At 44.6% G+C, this 19516-nt stretch overlaps 1 protein-coding gene across 4 annotated transcripts in view; it reads right to left on the reverse strand.

Annotated features, from left to right (window-relative positions):
* PAK1 (p21 (RAC1) activated kinase 1) overlaps positions 1–19516 on the reverse strand; it is a 120228-nt gene that overhangs the window by 38138 nt on the left and 62574 nt on the right. For all 4 annotated transcript variants that reach the window (XM_068266731.1, XM_068266732.1, XM_068266733.1 and 1 more), the window contains 4 exons: positions 16833–16927; positions 14253–14397; positions 9718–9755; positions 3075–3188 (listed from right to left, as the gene is read on the reverse strand). In XM_068266731.1, the coding sequence (XP_068122832.1) occupies positions 3075–3188; positions 9718–9755; positions 14253–14397; positions 16833–16927 (392 nt within the window). The remainder of the gene's footprint in view (positions 1–3074; positions 3189–9717; positions 9756–14252; positions 14398–16832; positions 16928–19516) is intronic.

The raw sequence follows: 19516 nt of genomic DNA on the forward strand, positions 1-19516 counted from the left end.
AGCTGTTAAGGAACTACAAGTCCCACAATGCATTTGCCTTTATAAATCATGACTGTGGCTGTCAGACTCCCGCAATGCATTGTGGGACTTGAAGTTCCTTAACAGCTGGAGAGCCACGTTTGCAGATTACTGTTCTATACAACCATTGGGACATCATGCGTGAACCTAAAAAGGAACTCCAGTGGAAAAAAATGTAATAAAAAAGTGCTTCATTTTTACAATAATTATGTATAAATGATTTAGTCAGTCTTTTCCCATTGTAAAAGCTTTCCTCTCCCTGATTTACATTCTGACATTTATCACATGGTGACATTTTTACTGCTGGCAGGTGATGTCAGTGGAAGGAGATGCAGCTTGCTTTTTTGGCAGTTGGAAAAAGCTGTTATTTCCCACAATGCAATGCGGTTCACAGACAGGAAACTGTCAGGACCATGGTCCTGACATCACACTGTGGGAAGGGTTTCACCACATTATCAGCCATACAGACCCTCCTGATGATCAGTTTGTGAAAAGGAAGAGATTTCTCATGTAAAAGGGGGTATCAGCTACTTATTGGGATGAAGTTCAACTCTTGGTCACGGTTTCTCTTAAAAGAATACCCGAGGAGAACCTAAAGAAAAAAATAATACTTACCTTAGGGCTGGTTCACATGGGCGTTTTTGAGGCGTTTACGCAGCATTTCAGACGCGGCGTTTTTTGGGATCTACCGCCGTCCCATTCAAGTGAATAGGAGCGTTTAGAGCTGGCTTTTGCAGGCTTTCATGAAAGCCTGGCGGTAGATCCCGGCGTTGCATCTAGTCTCAAAAGCAACATGTTGCTTTCAGAGGCGGTAAACGTGAGGAAACAATAGCAGAGACCAGAACTGCTAGCCTTGAACACTTCCCAAAAGCCTTCAAAAGCTAGCTTTTAAACGCTGGTGTTTAAACGCTGGCGTTTAAACGCGACGCCAAGCAAAAGCTCAGCAGACGCCCGTGTGAACCAGCCCCAAGAAGAGGCTTCTCCTGTCCTCCTGGGGACAACTGCCCCTGGCTGGGACCCTTCTGAAGCCAGATGCAATGCAACAAGCCAGATACATGATCGTGCTCCTCTTCATGTCAGAGCACGGCCATGCTGCCCACCAATGCAGTAGCACAGAACCACTCATGGACGTGAAAGGAGAAGTGTGAAGCCATGCAAAATATCTGACAAGCTTGTTGGATATGTTCCGGGGATCCACACGTCACAATGGTGGAGACCAGGAGGATGTGGGCTTCCCTCTTCCCAGGCAAGTCAAGTCAAGTAAGTGGTTCGGAGTGGCACACTTTTCCACAAGTTGGGTGCATAACCAGGTTGCTGAGCAACGTCAACCATCCAATCAAGTCCAAATTGGGTTAGTTACACCCTGGTCCATATGCAATTGAATTTTTCTCCTTGAGTTTTTCTCTTAGGTAAAATTTTCACAACTTGTCAGTAAAATGTCTTTTGCACCACCAGCAAACAAGAAAATACTCAGAAATAATTTTGATAGAACCTTTTCAGCTTCTTTTTGATACTTTTTCAAATGCAAAATGATCACCTAGAAGACTCCAGAGAAAAGGTGAATTGCATATGGGCTCATGTCTTAGTCAGTTAATCAGTTTAATACTTCAGTGCATAAGTTAACACACATTCTTAGGTATCTATTTTTTATTTTACATCGCCTTGGGTACACTTTAAAGGGAAGGTTCAGGCACATAAAAAACAAAACAAAAATCCAAATCCACTTACCTGGGGCTTCCTCCAGACCGGGGCTTCTGGGGCTTCCTCCAGGAGGTGCCCTCGGCGCCGCTCCGCAGGCTCCCGGTGGCCGACCCGACCTAGCCAGGCCGGCGGCCAGGTCGGGCTTCTTCTGCGCTCTAATTTGCGTCTCACGCGGGCGCGATGACGTGATTGGACGCCCTCCGTGCTGTACTGCGCAGGCTCAGTAGTTCTGAGCCTGTGCAGTACAGCCCGGAGGACGTCCGATGACGTCATCGCGCCCGCGTGAGACGCAGTTTGGAGCGCAGAAGAAGCCTGACCTGGCCGCCGGCCTGGCCAGGTAGGGGCGGCCACCAGAGACCACCGGGAGCCTGCGGAGAGGCGCCGAGGGCACCTCCTGCCTGCCACGGGCTGAAGGAAGCCCCAGGTAAGTGGATTTGGATTTTTAAATTTTTTTTTTAATGTGTCTGAACCTTCCCTTTAAGAATCCCCACATGCGAATATTTACAATGGAGATTATAATGAAAAATATGCTGACGTGTTTTTAAGTGGAATTGCAGTCGGACATGAAAAATAAAGCCTTTTTCCCTTTTATCTTTGCTGTTAATACAGATGTCCTACTTGCTTTTGTCCCATAGAAAAGTCATCTCTGTATATAAGAAAAAAAAATACAAGTCTCCTCAGCTCAGAGTACAGCATTGTTGGGAGATGCCATTACATGGATATGCTATATCATCAAGTCATTCAAAAGCTCTTCAGTGAGTTATGTGAGCATTACTCTGCTTACAGTCACACTGAATCCACCAGAGAGGAACTCTCTGTTGCATTTGCTCAGTCTTATCAACTGCAATTGGTGATCACACAACAATCTGAAGAGCTTTTGTCCAATAGAAATGTAATCTCTGTAAAAAAGAAAAAAAAAATCACAAGTCTCAGAGTACAACAGTGCTGGGAGATGCCATTACATGGATATTTTATATCATCAAGTTCATTCAAAAAGCTCTTCAGTTAGTATCATGAGAACTCTTCTGCTTACAGTCACACTGAATCCACCAGAGAGAAACTCTGCTGCATTTGCTCAGTCTTATCAGCTGTAATTGGTGATCACACAACAATCTGAGGAGCAGCTGAGGCAGTGAAAGGTGTAATATTTGAAGCAGTGTTACACAGTCTAGTAAACGCTTTAGTAAATTTTCGTCCCTAGACGTTCTAATGGTGTGGCTAATCTGTTTGAGCAGAGGAGAAATGTAGACTATAGCTCACCATTAACCTGTGATGATTTCCAACAGCTGTAAAAGGTGCACTTTTATATTTGGCTATAATGGCACAAGAAAGAGGGAAACACAAACTTCACGTACAGATATTGTAGAGATGGGGCGTGGAGGAGGGGTCGGCTGTTCTTCTTCATCAACATCAAGTTCCTCTTCTAACACTGGATCATCATCCGGGGCCTCTGACACCACTTTTGAATTCTACATTTATTAAAAAATAAATAATTATCCTGTTTAGTATTGTAGCAGATTCGAAAAAGATTAGGTGCCACACTATCCACCCAACATGCGCATGGACCACAATGAGAATTATACGACCAGGAAAGAACTGTCAAATCACAGAACTATCTGTTATAAAGTGTTTTAAAGGGGCACTACAGCGGAAAATTTTAAATATGTGCAAACATATACAAATAACAAGATCACTTTTCCAGAGTAAAATGAGCCATAAATTACTTTTTTCCTATGATGCTGTCACTTACAGTAGGCAGTAGAAATCTGACAGAAGTGACAGGTTTTAGACTAGTCCATCTCTTCATAGGGGAATCTCAGCAAGGCTTTTATTCTTTATAAAGATATTCCCTAAAAAGGATTTAAACAATGATGCTGGCCAGCTTCCCTGCTCGCTACACAGTTTTCTGGCAGTTGGACAGAGCAACTGCCATTTACTAAGTGTTTTGAAAATATACATATCCATGAGAATCCCCTATAAAGAGATGGACTAGTCCAAAACCTGTCACTTCTGTCAGATTTCTACAACCTACTGTAGATGGCAGCAACATAGGAGGAAAGTAATTTATGGCTCATTTTACTCTGGAAAAAGTGTACTTCTTATTTGTATATGTTTGCACATATTTAACATTTTTACAATTTTTCGCTGTAGTGCCCCTTTAATTACAGCTTTATTTCAAGATATTTCAACCCCATAAAACCATCTAAAAGCAGGAATAATAAGCCTCCTAGTTGGCAATCCTTACCAAAGTATATAGATCGATATAGATTTATTATATCCACAATTCAATCAGAACCGCTTCAATTAGTGCCCGCAGGAGGAAGGTTTCCTGAGGATGTAGTTGGTAGGTACACACCATGCAATTTCCCGTCAGATCAATGGGTCAAACCGATCATTTCTAACATGTCCGATCTGCTCCCGATCGTTAACAGGACCGATTTTGTGTAGTTGTGATCTGAAAGTCAATCCATCAATCGGGAGCACATTGGACATGTCGGAAATTATCGGTGCGACCGGTCGATCTGTTGAGCAATTGCATGGTGTGTACCTAGCATAAGGCTGGTGAGGCCGGTCAGGAGGGGGTTAAGTCCATCCTCCATAGTCATGTTTTGGCTTTGTGGATTCCATTACAATAAAGTCATGGTGCTGGAAATTCCCTAAACACATCACAAGACGAAGGTAATTACATCCATACACAGCCAGGGCTGCCAAGAGACTGTGGCGGCACACCAGGAAGTCACCGCAGCTATAGGGGAACTCCGGAAACAGGTTTCTATCATGTGTGCAGTAAGGAGAGAGTAAGAACCTCTGCAGGCTTTTTTCTATTTCTGTCTTTGTCTACATTAGTTAAAGGGGCACTACAGCGAAAAACTGTACAATTTTAAATATGTGCAAACATAGACAAATAAGAAGTATGTTTCTTCCAGAGTAAAATGAGCCATAAATTACTTTTTTCCTATTTTGCTGTCACTTACAGTAGGCAGTAGAAATCTGACAGAAGTGACCGGTTTTGGACTAGTCCATCTCTTCATAGGCGATTCTCAGCAAGTCTTTTATTCTTTCTAAAGATATTCCCAAAAAAAGATTTAAACAATGATGCTGGCTAGCTTACCTGCTCCCTACACAGTTTTTTTGGCAGTTAGACATATCAACTGCCATTCACTAAGTGCTTTTGATAATAAATATATCACTGAGAATCCCATATTAAGAGATGGATTAGTCCAAAGCCTGTCACTTCTGTCAGATTTCTACAACCTGCTGTAAGTGACAGCAACATAGGAGAAAAGTAATTTATGGCTCATTTTACTCTGGAAAAAAAGTGTACTTCTTATTTGTATATGTTTGCACATATTTTAAATTTTACGGTTTTCGCTGTAGTGACCCTTTAATGCCCAAGACACTAAAACACTGACCTCTGAAAAGAATGTTACTTTAATCAGGACCACTGGGACGTCTTGGAGGGCCAAAAAGACCCGGCAGGTACCCCGAATAAAGACAGCCATGCTAAATACAACAACGTATAGCTTCAGGTCAGTGAGTATGTAAAGTATTCCATTATATCCATGACGAGTCCGGCATATATCCAGATAGTCTCAGGTGGACAGCACACTAGAGCCAGTTCATTTCACCAAGACATAAAGCCTAACCCGCTGACAGCAGTTTCGGGCTGCTTTGGCCTTCATCAGTGCAAGTTATGGATGGATACGTGTCTTTGGGTAGGATGTCCGAGATAAACTGGAGCTTCCTCCAGCTCCATGTAGTCGTCCACTTCCTCTGTGTCTATCCAGTTCTCTCCGTTGGGTCGCTGTAATTCAACCAGGTTGCAGGCCACTGTGCATGCGCTGTTCCGAGACACATGCCTCTTCTATTGCTCTACCGTGGCCAGAAGCACTCTGCATAAGCGCAGTAACAAACCAAACTGCACATGCGCAGAATGCTCCCAGGCACAGGGGGGTGTAGCCAGGACCGTGCATGCGCAATAGTCCAGAATTGAGCAGAGTCGCAGACTTTATGGGCCTGTAGGCGACACAACCAAGGGGACTGGGAGCATGGCGAGGTAGCCTACGGACAACAAGGTATAGAACCTCGGAGAGGCTGTCTGCCTGGAAGCATGGGACGCCACGCCGTTCCGACCTCTGCTCTGGACCCACGCTAAGGCCCAACACAACGGCCTGCATCCACCGCACTGCTTTACACACCGTGCAACGCGGATTACAACATAGGAGGACTCGTTCCATCTGCCACCAGTCCTGGATCCCTCCACACACAACCTACCCCTTCCAAGTGTAAGCAGTCTGGGCTACCAAGGACATGGTGAGATGAACTTTTCCATAACAGTATGTTGGATACCAAGCTTAGGGGCACCTGTGGCTATACCTTATGATGGGACTTTGTGTGTTTTGTCTCATGTTTGATACCCTGTGCTTATGGCCCTATGGTGTAAATGCTTCAGTTGCAATCCCATGCATGGACTGTATGCTACGTGATCAGCTTGGCTGCTATATACTAACAACAAGGCTATAAATTAACACTGCTCAACTCTACCTGCTGGCTGCTGTATACCTGGACTGTGCATGCCTTTCGCATGCAGGTGGCTCTTACCTTCTGCCTCTCATAGTTCTCACAATAGTGGATCATATGAGCACACTAATCAGTTAGGCCCAGTGCACACCGAGCGGTTTTTGGAGCGATCCGCCGGCCGCATCCGCCCTCTAAAAACGCTTGTCTAATGTATTGCAATGGGATGGTGCACACCGGCGGTTTGCGGTTTTTGCCAAGCCGCAAACGCGCCTCCTGGTGCGAGTTTGCGGTTTTCGGAAGCGTTTCGTCCTCAATGTAAAGTATAGGAAAACCGCAAACCGCTCTGAAAAACGCTACTTCAGAGCGGTTTGCCAGGCATTTTTGTTACAGTAGCTGTTCTGTAACAGCTTTTACTGTAACAATATGTGTAATCTGCTACACAAAAACGCACCCAAAACCGCTAGGTATGTTTAGAAAACCTCTCTAAACATACCTAGAATCGCTCTGAAATCAGCTCCCAAAACCGCTAGCGTATTGCGGATCTGCTAGCGGTTTTGGTGTGCACTGGGCCTTAGTTGCTTGTGTCAGATGCCGGTGTGTGTTTGTGTTGTGGTGAGGTGGTCAGAGCGAGATGAGCTGTAACGGGGTGGCCATCCCATGCATTTTTTATGTATATATAAAAAAAAATGTTTTAAATCTTTTTGGAACAATAAAATTGAATACGATTATGCATACGGATTTTGCAGTTTTGAATCTATTTATGGGGAGTGTATACCATGTAGTATTGTCACTGCCAAAGTCTGATTCTCAAGGTATAGAACTTGCCTATAGAATACTGATCTATTCTCGGTACAGAGTTCCACTTCTGGTTAAATTGACTTCTTTGAGAGCGATGGGGAAAGGCCGGGTTTAACCGATCTGTCCTGAATGCCTTTTAAGTTAGCCAATAATGGTATCATCTGGATTCAAAACTTTCTGGGAAGTAATATGAATGGGAAATCCCCATCTGTCCTTATTTTCCCACGATGGTGTTAGGTAGACATTGAGACAAAGGGAGGTCTGTACGGAGGAATTCTGGACAGACAGGGTAAACCCACGGGCCTTTCCCCATCACTCACAAAGAAGTCTGTTTAGCTTTAAGTGGAACTCTGTATCGAGAACAGAGCAATCTTCTCTAGGCTAGTTTTATACCTTTTATAACTCCACAAACTTACTGTGCTATCAGCAACCTTGCTGTCCTCAAACAAAATTTGTGCAAATACTTTAAGAGAATCTGTAATGCAAAAAGGACCTGCTCTAATGCGCTTGCGCCACAGCAGACATCCCTGTCGGCTGTATTTTCGGGGAGAACAGTTCTGGATCCCGATGAGGACGGGAGAAGCCAAATTAGGATGCAGAGGCCTCCCACTCCTGAGGTAAGTATACCCCGGGGGTGTTTTTTTTTTGGTTACGCATTCTCTTTACCAAGCTGACGCGGTCTTCCTAGCTGGTACCAGGGTGTCTTCCAGAGTGCTGGGTGGTGTTTTAATGAAACTCAAACTTTTCTCTAGTTTTTGAATAAGACAGTTGGCAGAATACACAAAAATCTGAATGCACAACAGCGTAGGCCCTGAACAAAAAAAAAAATAAAAATACAAAACTTAAAAAAAGACCCAAGGTGAAAAAAAACCTCATGAGATAAAGAATTGTATCTATCTTCCTACTCCTAAAAATGACTTTTTTTATAATTCCATAGTTTGAGTATCAGCTAAGAAAAAGTATGTTTAATGTTGTATTGTCTCATATTCTCACATATAACCGATACAGTCTTTCAGGGTCCCTGAACGTAGTTTTTGAACGATTGACCTTTTTTGTTCCCTGCACTCAGCAGCAGTTTTATGAAAGGAAAGAGTTTTATGGCTATAATTCCTTATCAGTGAGGGTTACACTATAGTCCGACCAGGTCCCGACTGGTGAGAAACTGTCACTTGCATACCTGAATGTTAACTCTTTCAGGCAGAAAAAGACGAAAAGGAGCACAACATAGGTATTTGAATCCTTGGCACTGTACATACACATGTTTACCTCATAATGTCACCTTGGGTAACCTTAAAGAAAATAAATTACTTTTTTCCCCATGTTGGTAAAATCTGGCAGACCTAACAGGTCTTGGATTAGTCAATCTCCTCATGAGGGATTCTCGGAGTTTACATTATTCTTTACAAAAGCACACCCTGTAGAGGGTCTATACAAAGATACCAGCCAGCCTCTATACTCCTTTAGGCCTGGAACCCACTGAAATCAGCAAACGCGAAATGCTACCGCTAGCGGTTTGTCTGAGCGGTTTGCAAGCGGATTCATGCGCGTTTTCGGTCGCGTTTTGCAACATTGTATTTGCTTGCTCAGCGGTTGCGTAGCGTTTTGCGTTTTGCGTTTTTATCCCGATTGGTCCTGTGAATTATTTTTCATTTTGTTACAGTGTGTTGAACCGCAAAACGCTAGCAAAACCGCTCAGTTTAGGTTTTGCTGAGCGTTTCCGCTAGCGTTTCAATACTTTACATTGAAGCGCTAACGCTCCCAAAATGCTGCAGGTCCACGCAAACGCTCCTGTGGAAGTTGCCCCATCCATTAACATTAGCCCAGCGTTTTGGCAAAGTGCTAGCGTATTGCAGCGCTGCCAAAAGCGCTCCTGTGGGTTCCAGCCCTTACACATTATTTGGACAGTTGGACTGAGTAACGTCCAGTTTTGAAAAAAGAGAAAAATCTTGAGAATGCCTCATGAGGAGTTGGGTCTAATTCTAAAGCTGTCAGTTCTGTCAGATTTATTACATACAGTAAGTGACAGCAACATAGGAAAAGAGAGGTCTGGAACTTTGAACTGCGATCTACTTCTGTGTCCCAACAACAGCAGAAGAGGCACGAGAGGTTTCATGATTTGTAGAAAAAAGCTTACAAACCCTGTCAGTAATTTTGCTATTAGGATTTAACCGCTTTCGGAAGATGCTAGTTGAAATCTACACCTTGTTTGGAGCCTGTTATCCCTGCCAGGGCGTAGATTTCAACTTCCCCGCCGCATGCTACTGCCGCTCTGCTGTTGGTATGACAGTTCAGCTCCTTGAGCCGGTCAGGGGCCAATTTCATTGACACTTGACCCCATGATCACAGTGAGCCAACATCATTGGCTAACATTGATCGCAGGGTCAGGAACCAAGGAAATCAGCTCCTGCTCGGCTCACAGAGCTCTGCTGTCATTGCAGTCAGGCGCAATGGGCAGTAGCTGTGGGTCCGTGCAGAGGGACGTTGGTAGGCCCTGTATTTTTGTACTAGTTGTCTCTGGTCATTAAGGGGGCAGAGACCGCTGGTGCTGAAATGGTTAACTGGGCTGTAACTATACACAGCTCCAGAAGGGAAGACAAAGCTCCAGACAAATGAGGAAAACATTCTCCAACTAAGAATACAGTATTCAGACAACAAAAAAATGAAACATTCCAATCTTACCAAGCTGGTGGATGAACTGTAGATGTCAGGAGGAGGTTCTGCAAGGAAAGAAGACATTTTAGTGAATAACCGGTTTTTATTGCTGTCTACATCTCTTCTGTAGAGATGACCTCACTTCCTGTCCCAATGTCTAGCCATTACCCTGGCAATGAAGTCCCAGCACGCAAGCAGAATGGCAGCCGTTTTGTGTCTAGAGGTGTAGAGCAAGTCTGCGTTAAAGTAAGCTAGCCACTTCCTGCACCAAAATATGGCTCAGTAAAAGCACAAAGTACAATTACTACACACTATACTGTAGATGTGCCTGTTATTGTAATATGAGCAGCCAGTGCCCAGAAATATATATACTATCACCATGGCATTTATGAAAATGACTAACCAATTAGCTTCTGCTTAGTGAGGCACAGCCACCAGGTATCATCCACCTAGCAGTGTTTCCAGTGGCTGCTCGCATCATGTGACCCACCTCAGAGCTGCAGGTGTCAGCAACTTTCTCTCACATCACAGTCTGCTGCCTGGTTTGCTACTTGAATCAAGCCTTTTTTTTCCCCTTTATTTTTCAGATTCTAAATACCTTAACTGAATGTGCCTGTTTAATCTAGTCATTCTGTATCCTTATTAAAGCCTGTCATGTCATCTCTGTTAAGAGTGTGGATTGTTCAATAAATGCTTGTTAAAGGAAACTTGAAGCGAGAGTGATATGGAGGCTGCCATATTTATTTCATTTTAACTACTTACTGCATCTTGTATATTCACGGCCCAGCAAAACGTCACTTAAAGTACCAGGGCCGTGAATATAAGTCTTCAGCGGAGGGGGCGGCCGCGCGCTCCCATTGTTGCCCATTAGCGGAAAGATGATGATGGGAACGCAGATCCCATTCGTTAATCTAAGTCCCGGATTCAATGAACGCCGGCGTCTATGAGATGCTTGCATTCATTGTATCTTCCTGTTACAGTGCCACTTATTAATTACTTCCCATTTATATGAATCGGAAATAATAGTAAATTACACCAAAATTCACTTTTATTTAATAAAAATCCCAACACTGACTTTTATAATTAACTATTTCCCTCCCATAGTACTCAAACTTTTTTGGGGGTATAGGGAAAAAAATTACATTTAAAAAAAACAAAAACACATAAGTAGTTACCTTAGGGACTGAACTTTTTTTAATATATATGTCAAGAGGGTATATTACTGTTTCATTTTTTGTACTTAGTGATGGACGCAAAACTGAAAAAAATGCACCTTTATTTCCAAATAAAATATTGGCGCCATACATTGTACTAGGGAAATTTTTTAAATGTTGCAATAACCAGGACAAATGGGCAAATAAAATGTGTGGCTTTAATACACAGTAGAATATTGTATTTTAACTATAAAGGCCAAAAAATGAGAAATAATGCATTTTTTCATTTTTTCTTTTCTTATCATTTCATTTAAAATGCGTTTAGAATAAAATCATTCTTAGCATAATGTACCTCCCAAAGAAAGTCTAATTGGTGGCGAAAAAAACAAGATCTAGATCATTTTGTTATGATTAGTAGTGATAAAGTTATTGGCGAAATAATGGGAGGAGCACTGACAGGTGAAAATTGCTCTGGTCCTAAAGGGATAAAATACCCTCAGTGGTCAAGTGGTTAAACAATATCAGTCGCCTGGCAAGCCTGCTGATCTCTTTACTGCAGTAGTCTGCATCACACACCTGAAACAAGCATGGGTATAATTCAATCAGACTTCAGTCAGAGGACCTGATCTGCATGCATGTTCAGGGTCTATGGCTAAAGGCTCGCATACACACATCCAACTTTTCCAACCAACCATCGTTCAAACTTGTTGGTCGGACAATAAGTTGGACGTGTGCACGCCTAAACGACCAACTGTTAGGCAGTTTGCCTGATCCAACTGGTGGATCAGTTGGGACGAGTATCAGCTGCTTTGTTGGTTAGTGTGTACAGGACGTTTCAACAACTTGTTGTTTGCTCTTAAAAAGTCGTTCAAAAGACCAAACCAAACGACCAACGACCTCAGGCGTTAAGTTGGACATGTGTACGCAACCTAAAATGTATTAGAGCCAGAGGATCAGCAGGACAGCCAGGCAATGTACATTGTTTAAAAGAAAACAAATGTCAGCCTCCATATTGCTCTCACTTCAGGTTCCCTTTAAAAGAAAAGAAAAAAGCCAGCTCCTTATGTTGCAGAGCTCCAGAGAAGCACAGAGTGGGCAGGGCTACTATAAGGATATGTTAATTTAAATCTCCCAGCATGCATCCTGATCGGCAGTCCAATAATCAGGAGTCCAGCTAGAGGCAAGTGACATCCTGTTACGCTGAAACAATTTACGAATCGCTTTCCTGGAGCAAGTATGCAAATCAGGAGTAACAGGTTAGTCAAAATAATGTTATACTAGGTCCAGGTGAGTGATTTATAAAGTATTATTGCCATAATGACATAAGCGCAAGAGTTCAGCAATGGCTGCCTCCAACGTTCTCGGTTTACTCAGCCACTTGAAATTGATGTAGATGGCTTTACGTATCAGATAACGCAGTTCCCGGAATCTTATATAAATCGGCAGAGTCGCCGCTGTGGGTGCTGGCATAGAATCTGCGGCCATTGCAATGACAGAGGAGACGTTTCCCTCCTGTGTGCCCGAGGCTGGTGCCAGCGAATGCCAGAGCCGAGAAGTGACACCCTGCTGGGCAACGCAGGAGCCGAGTCAGCCGCTGGATCTCTCGCCAACCCAAACAATGCTGCCATGTGTGCGGCTGGCTGGAGCGGAGAGCGCGGGGACATGCAGAGCGAGAAGGAAGCCCGGATGCCGATGATTCATATCGGAAACAAATTACAATCTATTGCTTGGCTTGTAAAAATCCCACAGCTCAAAGCTCCGGCGGCTTATCAGAAATAACTGTCTGAGCGTGGAAACTGCTGACCCAGCGACCGAGCCTCAGAGGGAGATCACACACCGTGTATGGGGGACACTACATGCCAGTCACTGGGGGGGAGGGAGATCACTGGGGGGGGGGGGGGGGGGAGCATCGAGTACACTGGGGTGGGAGAGCACACACTCAGTCACTTACTTAAAGTGGACCTGAACTCTTGCACAGGACAGAGGGAAAGCAGAGAAATGCACCCTGTATGTATTTAGAGAGTTTAGCCTGTTTAATTCCCCCTCATCTGTGACTAATCACAACTCTAATTTGATCTCTAAGCTGTGTAAGCTCAGGAATCTCCTCTGCCTTGGCAGAGCAGCTAATTTATAAACACAAGATGTTAACCCTATGAAAACCTATAACAAGGTTTTCATACAATGTTTCCAAATAATAATAATAATAATAATAATAATCTAGCACGGGTAGCTAGCTTAAAGAGGAACGCCAGTAAAAATAATTTAAAAAGTGCTTAATTTTTATAATAATTATGGATAAACTAGGTCTAAGGTCCATTTAAAAATGGGCACTGGGCTGTGTCCGCGGCCCCCGCACTACCTCATTAGCGCACACTCCATGCCCCCCTCCCTTCTGGGCCCGTCCTTCCCTGCTCTCAAGAGCCGCGCGTCATTCCCCCAGGGCAGTGTCTCTGCGTCCCTCCCTGCACATGCACACAACAGAAAAAAACACACGCAGGGACATGGGACACAGAGACACTTGCCTATTATTATGCAGGATGATTTAGTCGGTGTTTGCTCATTGCAAAATCTCCCTGATTTACATTCAGACATTTATCAAATGATGACATTTTTATTGCTGGCAGGTGATGTCACTGGAAGTAGCTGCTGCTTGCTTCTTTGGCAGTTGGAAACAGCTGTTATTTCCCACAATGCAATAACACAAATGTAAACCTCATGAGATACATAATTTCCCACAATGCAATAAGGCTCCCACAATGTTATGTCAGGATGTGATGTGACAGCACCGCCCCTTCCCATCACCTGTGATGGCACCGCCCCTTCCCGTTACCTGTGACGGCACCGCCCCTTCCCGTCACCTGTGACGGCACCGCCCCTTCCCATCACCTGTGACGGCACCGCCCCTTCTCGTCACCTGTGACGGCACCGCCCCTTCCCATCACCTGTGACAGTACCGCCCCTTCCCATCACCTGTGACAGCACCGCCCCTTCCCATCACCTGTGACAGCACCGCCCCTTCCCATCACCTGTGACAGCACCGCCCCTTCCCATCACCTGTGACAGCACCGCCCCTTCCCATCACCTGTGACAGCACCGCCCCTTTCCATCACCTGTGACAGCACCGCCCCTTCCCGTCACCTGTGACAGCACCGCCCCTTCCCGTCACCTGTGACAGCACCGCCCCTTCCCATCACCTGTAATGGCACCACCCCTCTCCCTTACCTGTACCTGCACCGGCCCTTCCTGTTACCTGTGACAGCACTGCCCCTTCCCGCTACCCATGATAGCCCCGCCCTTCCCGTTACCTGTGACAGCACCGCCCCTTCCCATTAGAGCACTGCTCCATCCCATTAACTTGACAGCACCGCCCCTTCCCATGCCTGTGATAGCCCCGCCCCGTCCTGTTACCTGTGAAGCTCATGTACTTCTGGTTGTTGGTGGTCTCTGTGTTGTAGAAGGTCAGGACGTCCAGCACAGCCTGCGGGTTCTGCTGCTGCTCCTGCTTGGTGATGTTAGAGGACTGCAGTAGCCGCGCCCACTGCTCCGGCATGCCCTGCAAACAAAACAGAAGAGATAGTGAGTGGCACAGAAATAATGGGGGGCGGTGACCTATATTTTTACACTGTGACTATACTGAAGATCACAGCAATCAGTCAGCCATATACACTTCTTCATAAGGGGCATCCTTTCTAATGCAGATGCAACAAATGTGATTGAGGAATACATGGAGAACAGCTCAGTCTTTACTGGAAAGATAATTTCGATATTTCCAGTATGTTCAATCACTTGAATAAGTAAGGTAACTCTTTTGTAGCAGAGGCTTGGGTACACTTTACAGCAAACCTGAAGTGATAATAAACTTATGATATAAGGAATTGTATGTGTAGTACAGCAAAGAAATAGAACATTAGTAGCAAAGAGAAGAGTCTCATATTGCTTCTCTGAGCTCTCCAACCCAACTTGGGTCAAATACAGTCCTGTTTTCTGAAGCATTTAAACAGCAAAGTAACAGTGAGAGGAAGCTGAGATAAGGTTTTACTGCAGGAAAGCTCAAAGGGTCATTATTTATGCTTTGTTTTAGAACTTAAAATACAGAGGGCTTGATTCACTAAACCGTGATATGACAAATAGCACACCTTACCAAAGATATCACACCTTATCAGAGTAGCATAGCGAGTGCTACGAACTTATGCCCGCTAATTGGCAATGGCACTCGTCCTGCCCTAAACCCCTGCGGGTTTGTAACGCTTGCTATGCTACTCTGACAAGGCGTGCCATCATTGACAAGGCATGCCATCGTTGACAAGGCGTGGTATCTTTGACAAAACGCGATATCTTTGACAAGTCGTGATATCTTTGACAAGGCGTGCTATCTTTGACAAGGCGTGCTATCTTTGACAAGGCGTGCTATCTTTGACAAGGCGTGCTATCTTTGACAAGGCGTGCTATCTTTGACAAGGCGTGCTATCTTTGACAAGGCGTGCTATCTTTGACAAGGCGTGCTATCTTTGACAAGGCGTGCTCTCTTTGATAAGGTGTGCTATTTGTCATATCACGGTTTAGTGAATCAAGCCCATAGTGTGGTTTATGAACTGCAAATAGGACGCAATGTTATAAAAAAAAAAAAAAAAATATGATGCAAAAATCATTATATCAGTTTTTTTTGTTTCCGGTTTGCTTTAAGCTGAAGGTTGCCTGAACCTCTCATACATCTCATCCTGGCTGACCTGCATAAAATCCCCTCTGATATGAAATGATGTGAGATGTGTACATTTCCCAGCCCGTCAAGGTACGCTGCAACTGACACGATCTGCAAGTGAAATGACTGCATCCTTGTGTAGCTGCTCCGCCAGTGAATTCAGCCTCTGTCTCTCACAGAAGGCAGAGATTGAAATGTACACAGAGAGGGGGGGGGGGGGGGGTCAAGCTTCACAATGTTCTGTTCCCGATCTGACAGCACACAGGCCAGGCAGCCGAGACCCCATAATAGAGAAGAGTCGCTGCTGCTAAATGAGGCGGATGCAGAAGCCGGAAAGGTGCTGGAGTTATTGGGAGCTTGCAGAGGAACACAACATATGCTAGCTTTGTTTACAGCACAAAGGACAGTTCTGCCAAGTCGCTGACAGGAACACCGGGATCTGCTCCTCCGCAGATGAAATATCTCCTGAGCCGTCTGTTGTCTTTTACAGATCGGAACTTAAAGGGACCCTAAAGTCACAGGTCACATGATGAGATAACTGTTCTTTTACAATGTCCCAATCCTAATTAGAACTACTCCAGGTTCCTTTTCTCCCTCAGTTTAAAGGTTAATATTCCGGGGCTCTAAATGACACTTTCTCTGCAGTCTACTGATTGCATGGTTGCAAATGCATCACCCCTCTTACAATCTTAGATCAAAAAGATCTAATAACCTGGTCACCTCCAGAGTCCATCTCAAAACCTTTGGAGACAGAATTCTGTCATGCTGCCCCTACACTTTGGAACTCCTACACTCACCTAATCAGGACATCTCCATCCCTGAAAAACATTTAAGTCCAAACTGAAAAGTCACCTGTTTAACGGGTTCCAGACCGCTGATAGTTAAAGCTATGCAGCACTTGTGGCTGTCTAAGCTTGATGTGGTGTAGCTTTAATGCCAGGGGCTCTTGAGCATGCAACACAATAGTGTGTCCCCACCGGCACAGATCAGTCTGTACACAGCGGAGTTCCTGCATCAGTCAGGAACAGTTTTCATTGGCTCCTGACCTCCTGATCACTGTGAGCCAATCACAGTGATCGGGAAGTTAAAAAAATAAAAAAAGCCTCTGGTCCTAGAAGTTAGCCTGGCATTTATGAAGACATGACTCTTTCCTTTATAACAGTCCACCCGGCAATCATGTAATGATCCTATATATGTGCTTTGAGTCTTATGGGAGAGCAGCGCTTTGCAAATGTTATGGTATTGTATTATTGTATTCATATTTATTTCTACAGGACATTCCGACTTACAGTGAACTCCCCGGTGACAGGATTGTAGCCGACATGGATGGGGTGCTCAAAATTCCAAGGATCTGATATCACTGGCTTCACTTTCTTTGGTCTGGCTGCAACAAAAAACAGACACTTATTATTTGTTTATATAGCACTGACATCTTCTGCAGCACATTACAGAGTACATAGCCATGTCACTGACTGTCCTCAGAGGAGCTCACACTCTAATCCTACCATAGTCATAGTCTAATGGGTACTTATCCGTTAGCCGGGCGCATCCGGCAGGTGGCGCTAATTACTATTCCCCCTCCAGGCCGACATGGATAGTAGGGAAAGATGTAACTCTGGAGTTTTGTCGTCACCTGCCGGATGCGCCCGGCTAACGGATAAGTACCGTCTAATGTCCTACCATATCATTATTATTATTATTATTATGTATTTATATAGCCTTGACATCTTCTGCATCACTTTACAGAGTACATAGTCATGTCACTGACTGTCCTCAGAGGAGCTCACAATCTAATCCTACTATAGTCATAGTCTAATGTCCTACCATATTATTATTATGTATGTATATAGCACTGACATCTTCTGCAGCACTTTACAGAGTACATAGTCATGTCATTGTCCTCTGAGGAGCTCACAATCTAATCCTACCATAGCCATAGTCTAATAGCGCATCACACTGCTGCACAGCGCGCATAGTCTGAATGTCAGAAGTGCTGTCTATGTACTAATGTTCTTGCTGATTCCACACCATATGCACTGCCAAATGCGCACAGCAGGGCGTATAGTGTGAATAAGGTCTAAAGGCTCATACACACATCAGACTATAGTCTTTGGAAAATGAAAGATCACAGACCAATCTTACCACCCTTCATGTAGTATGAGAGCCATACCTACACAGTCTTTTCTATGGAGCTGAACTCCACATCAGAAAAAAATCTTTGCAAGATGCTGCACACACAGATGCTGTACAGACACAAAAGATCAGTATCTGCAAAAGATCTGTTCCTGCCAAAAATCCATTCCTGCAAATTGCAATGATAGTCTATGAGATCTGCAGATCATCATACACACATGATTTAACTGACATTCATCTGCAGATCAGATCCACCAGGATGGATTTTCAGATCTGCGGAGGATTGCTTGATCTGCAGATGAATGTCAGTTAAATCATGTGTGGATGATGATCCAGATCTCATAGACTATCATTGCAATTTGCAGGAATGGATTTTTGGCAGGAACAGATCTTTTGCAGATACTGATCTTTTGGGCCTAATTCACAAAGCGGTGCTAACAGTTAGCACGCTGGTGAAAAGCCCTTTATCACGCCTAAACTCAGTTTAGGCATGATAAGTTTAGGTGTGATAAGTTTAGGTGTGATAAGTTTAGGCATGATAAGTTTAGGTGTGATAAGTTTAGGCATGATAAGTTTAAGCACCAACTGGGTTAGCACCGCAGTGCACAGCTGATCAAAAGTTTTGCGCTAGCAAAGTCTGGTGCACTTCGCATAGAGTTTAATGGCGCTGCTTTGCGTGCGGGACTTTGCGTGCGATCTAAACTTATCTAAACTTAGCATGCCTAAACTTATCATGCCTAAACTTATCACGCCTAAACTTATCACTCCTAAACTGGCTTTTCACCAGTGTGGTGCAAAGGTTATCACGCCTAAAGTCTTTTAGGCGTGATAACTGAGTTATCACCGCTTTGTGAATCAGGCCCTTTGTGTCTGTACAGCATCTGTGTGTGCAGCATCTTGCAAAGATTTTTTTCTGATGTGGAGTTCAGCTCCATAGAAAAGACTGTGTAGAGTATGGCTCTCATACTACATGAAGGGTGGTAAGATTGGTCTGTGATCTTTCATTTTCCAAACACTATAGTCTGATGTGTGTATGAGCCTTAAAGGACTTACGAGCCCAAATAGTAAAAAAAAGTTAAAGAGAACCAGAGATGAAGCAACCTCATGTATTTTACCTTATAAATCAGTGGGAACATGACAGTAAACACCTAATCTGCTCTTTGTTACATTGTTCTCTGTTTAATTTGCCTGTTATCACCTCTAAGATAAGAATCCCGACTAAGCAGTCAGTCTGGCTTTGCTACAGAATAATTATAGCTGAGACTGTGTTCTTTGCTGTCTTCAAGTCCAAGCCTGCCCCCTGCTGGCTTTGCTCAGGAATCATTATAGCTGAGTCATTATAGCAAAGCCAGAATCAATGCTCAGTCCGGGATTCTTATCTCAGCTAGATAACAGACACTTTTAGCAGTGAGGATGGAACAGAGAGCATGGTAAATGTTTTCTCTAATGTTCCCACTGATTTCTATGGTAAAATACACAAGGGTGCTTCGTCTCTGGTTCACTTTAAGTACCTTAATCATTTTTAAATGCACGGAGGATGCCATCCGCGCCCTCCGTGCTGTTCCGCCTGGTCCCCGCAGTCTGATCGCCCCCCGTGCCGCTCCCGACCCCACGGACGGGGTCGGGCTCCCCTTCCTCTCCCAAGATGGCCGCCGGAGCCGGCCGCGGCTGCGCAGTCCGCATACGCGTTAGTGCGGCTGCGCAGCTCTAGGGCCTCCCCCCTCGATCCACGCTACTGTGCGTGGATCGAGGGGGGAGGCCCTAGAGCTGCGCAGCCGCACTAACGCGTATGCGGACTGCGCAGCCGCGGCCGGCTCCGGCGACCATCTTGGGAGAGGAA

Source organism: Hyperolius riggenbachi, chromosome 2 (genome assembly GCF_040937935.1).
Source record: "Hyperolius riggenbachi isolate aHypRig1 chromosome 2, aHypRig1.pri, whole genome shotgun sequence".
Taxonomy (NCBI): domain Eukaryota; kingdom Metazoa; phylum Chordata; class Amphibia; order Anura; family Hyperoliidae; genus Hyperolius; species Hyperolius riggenbachi.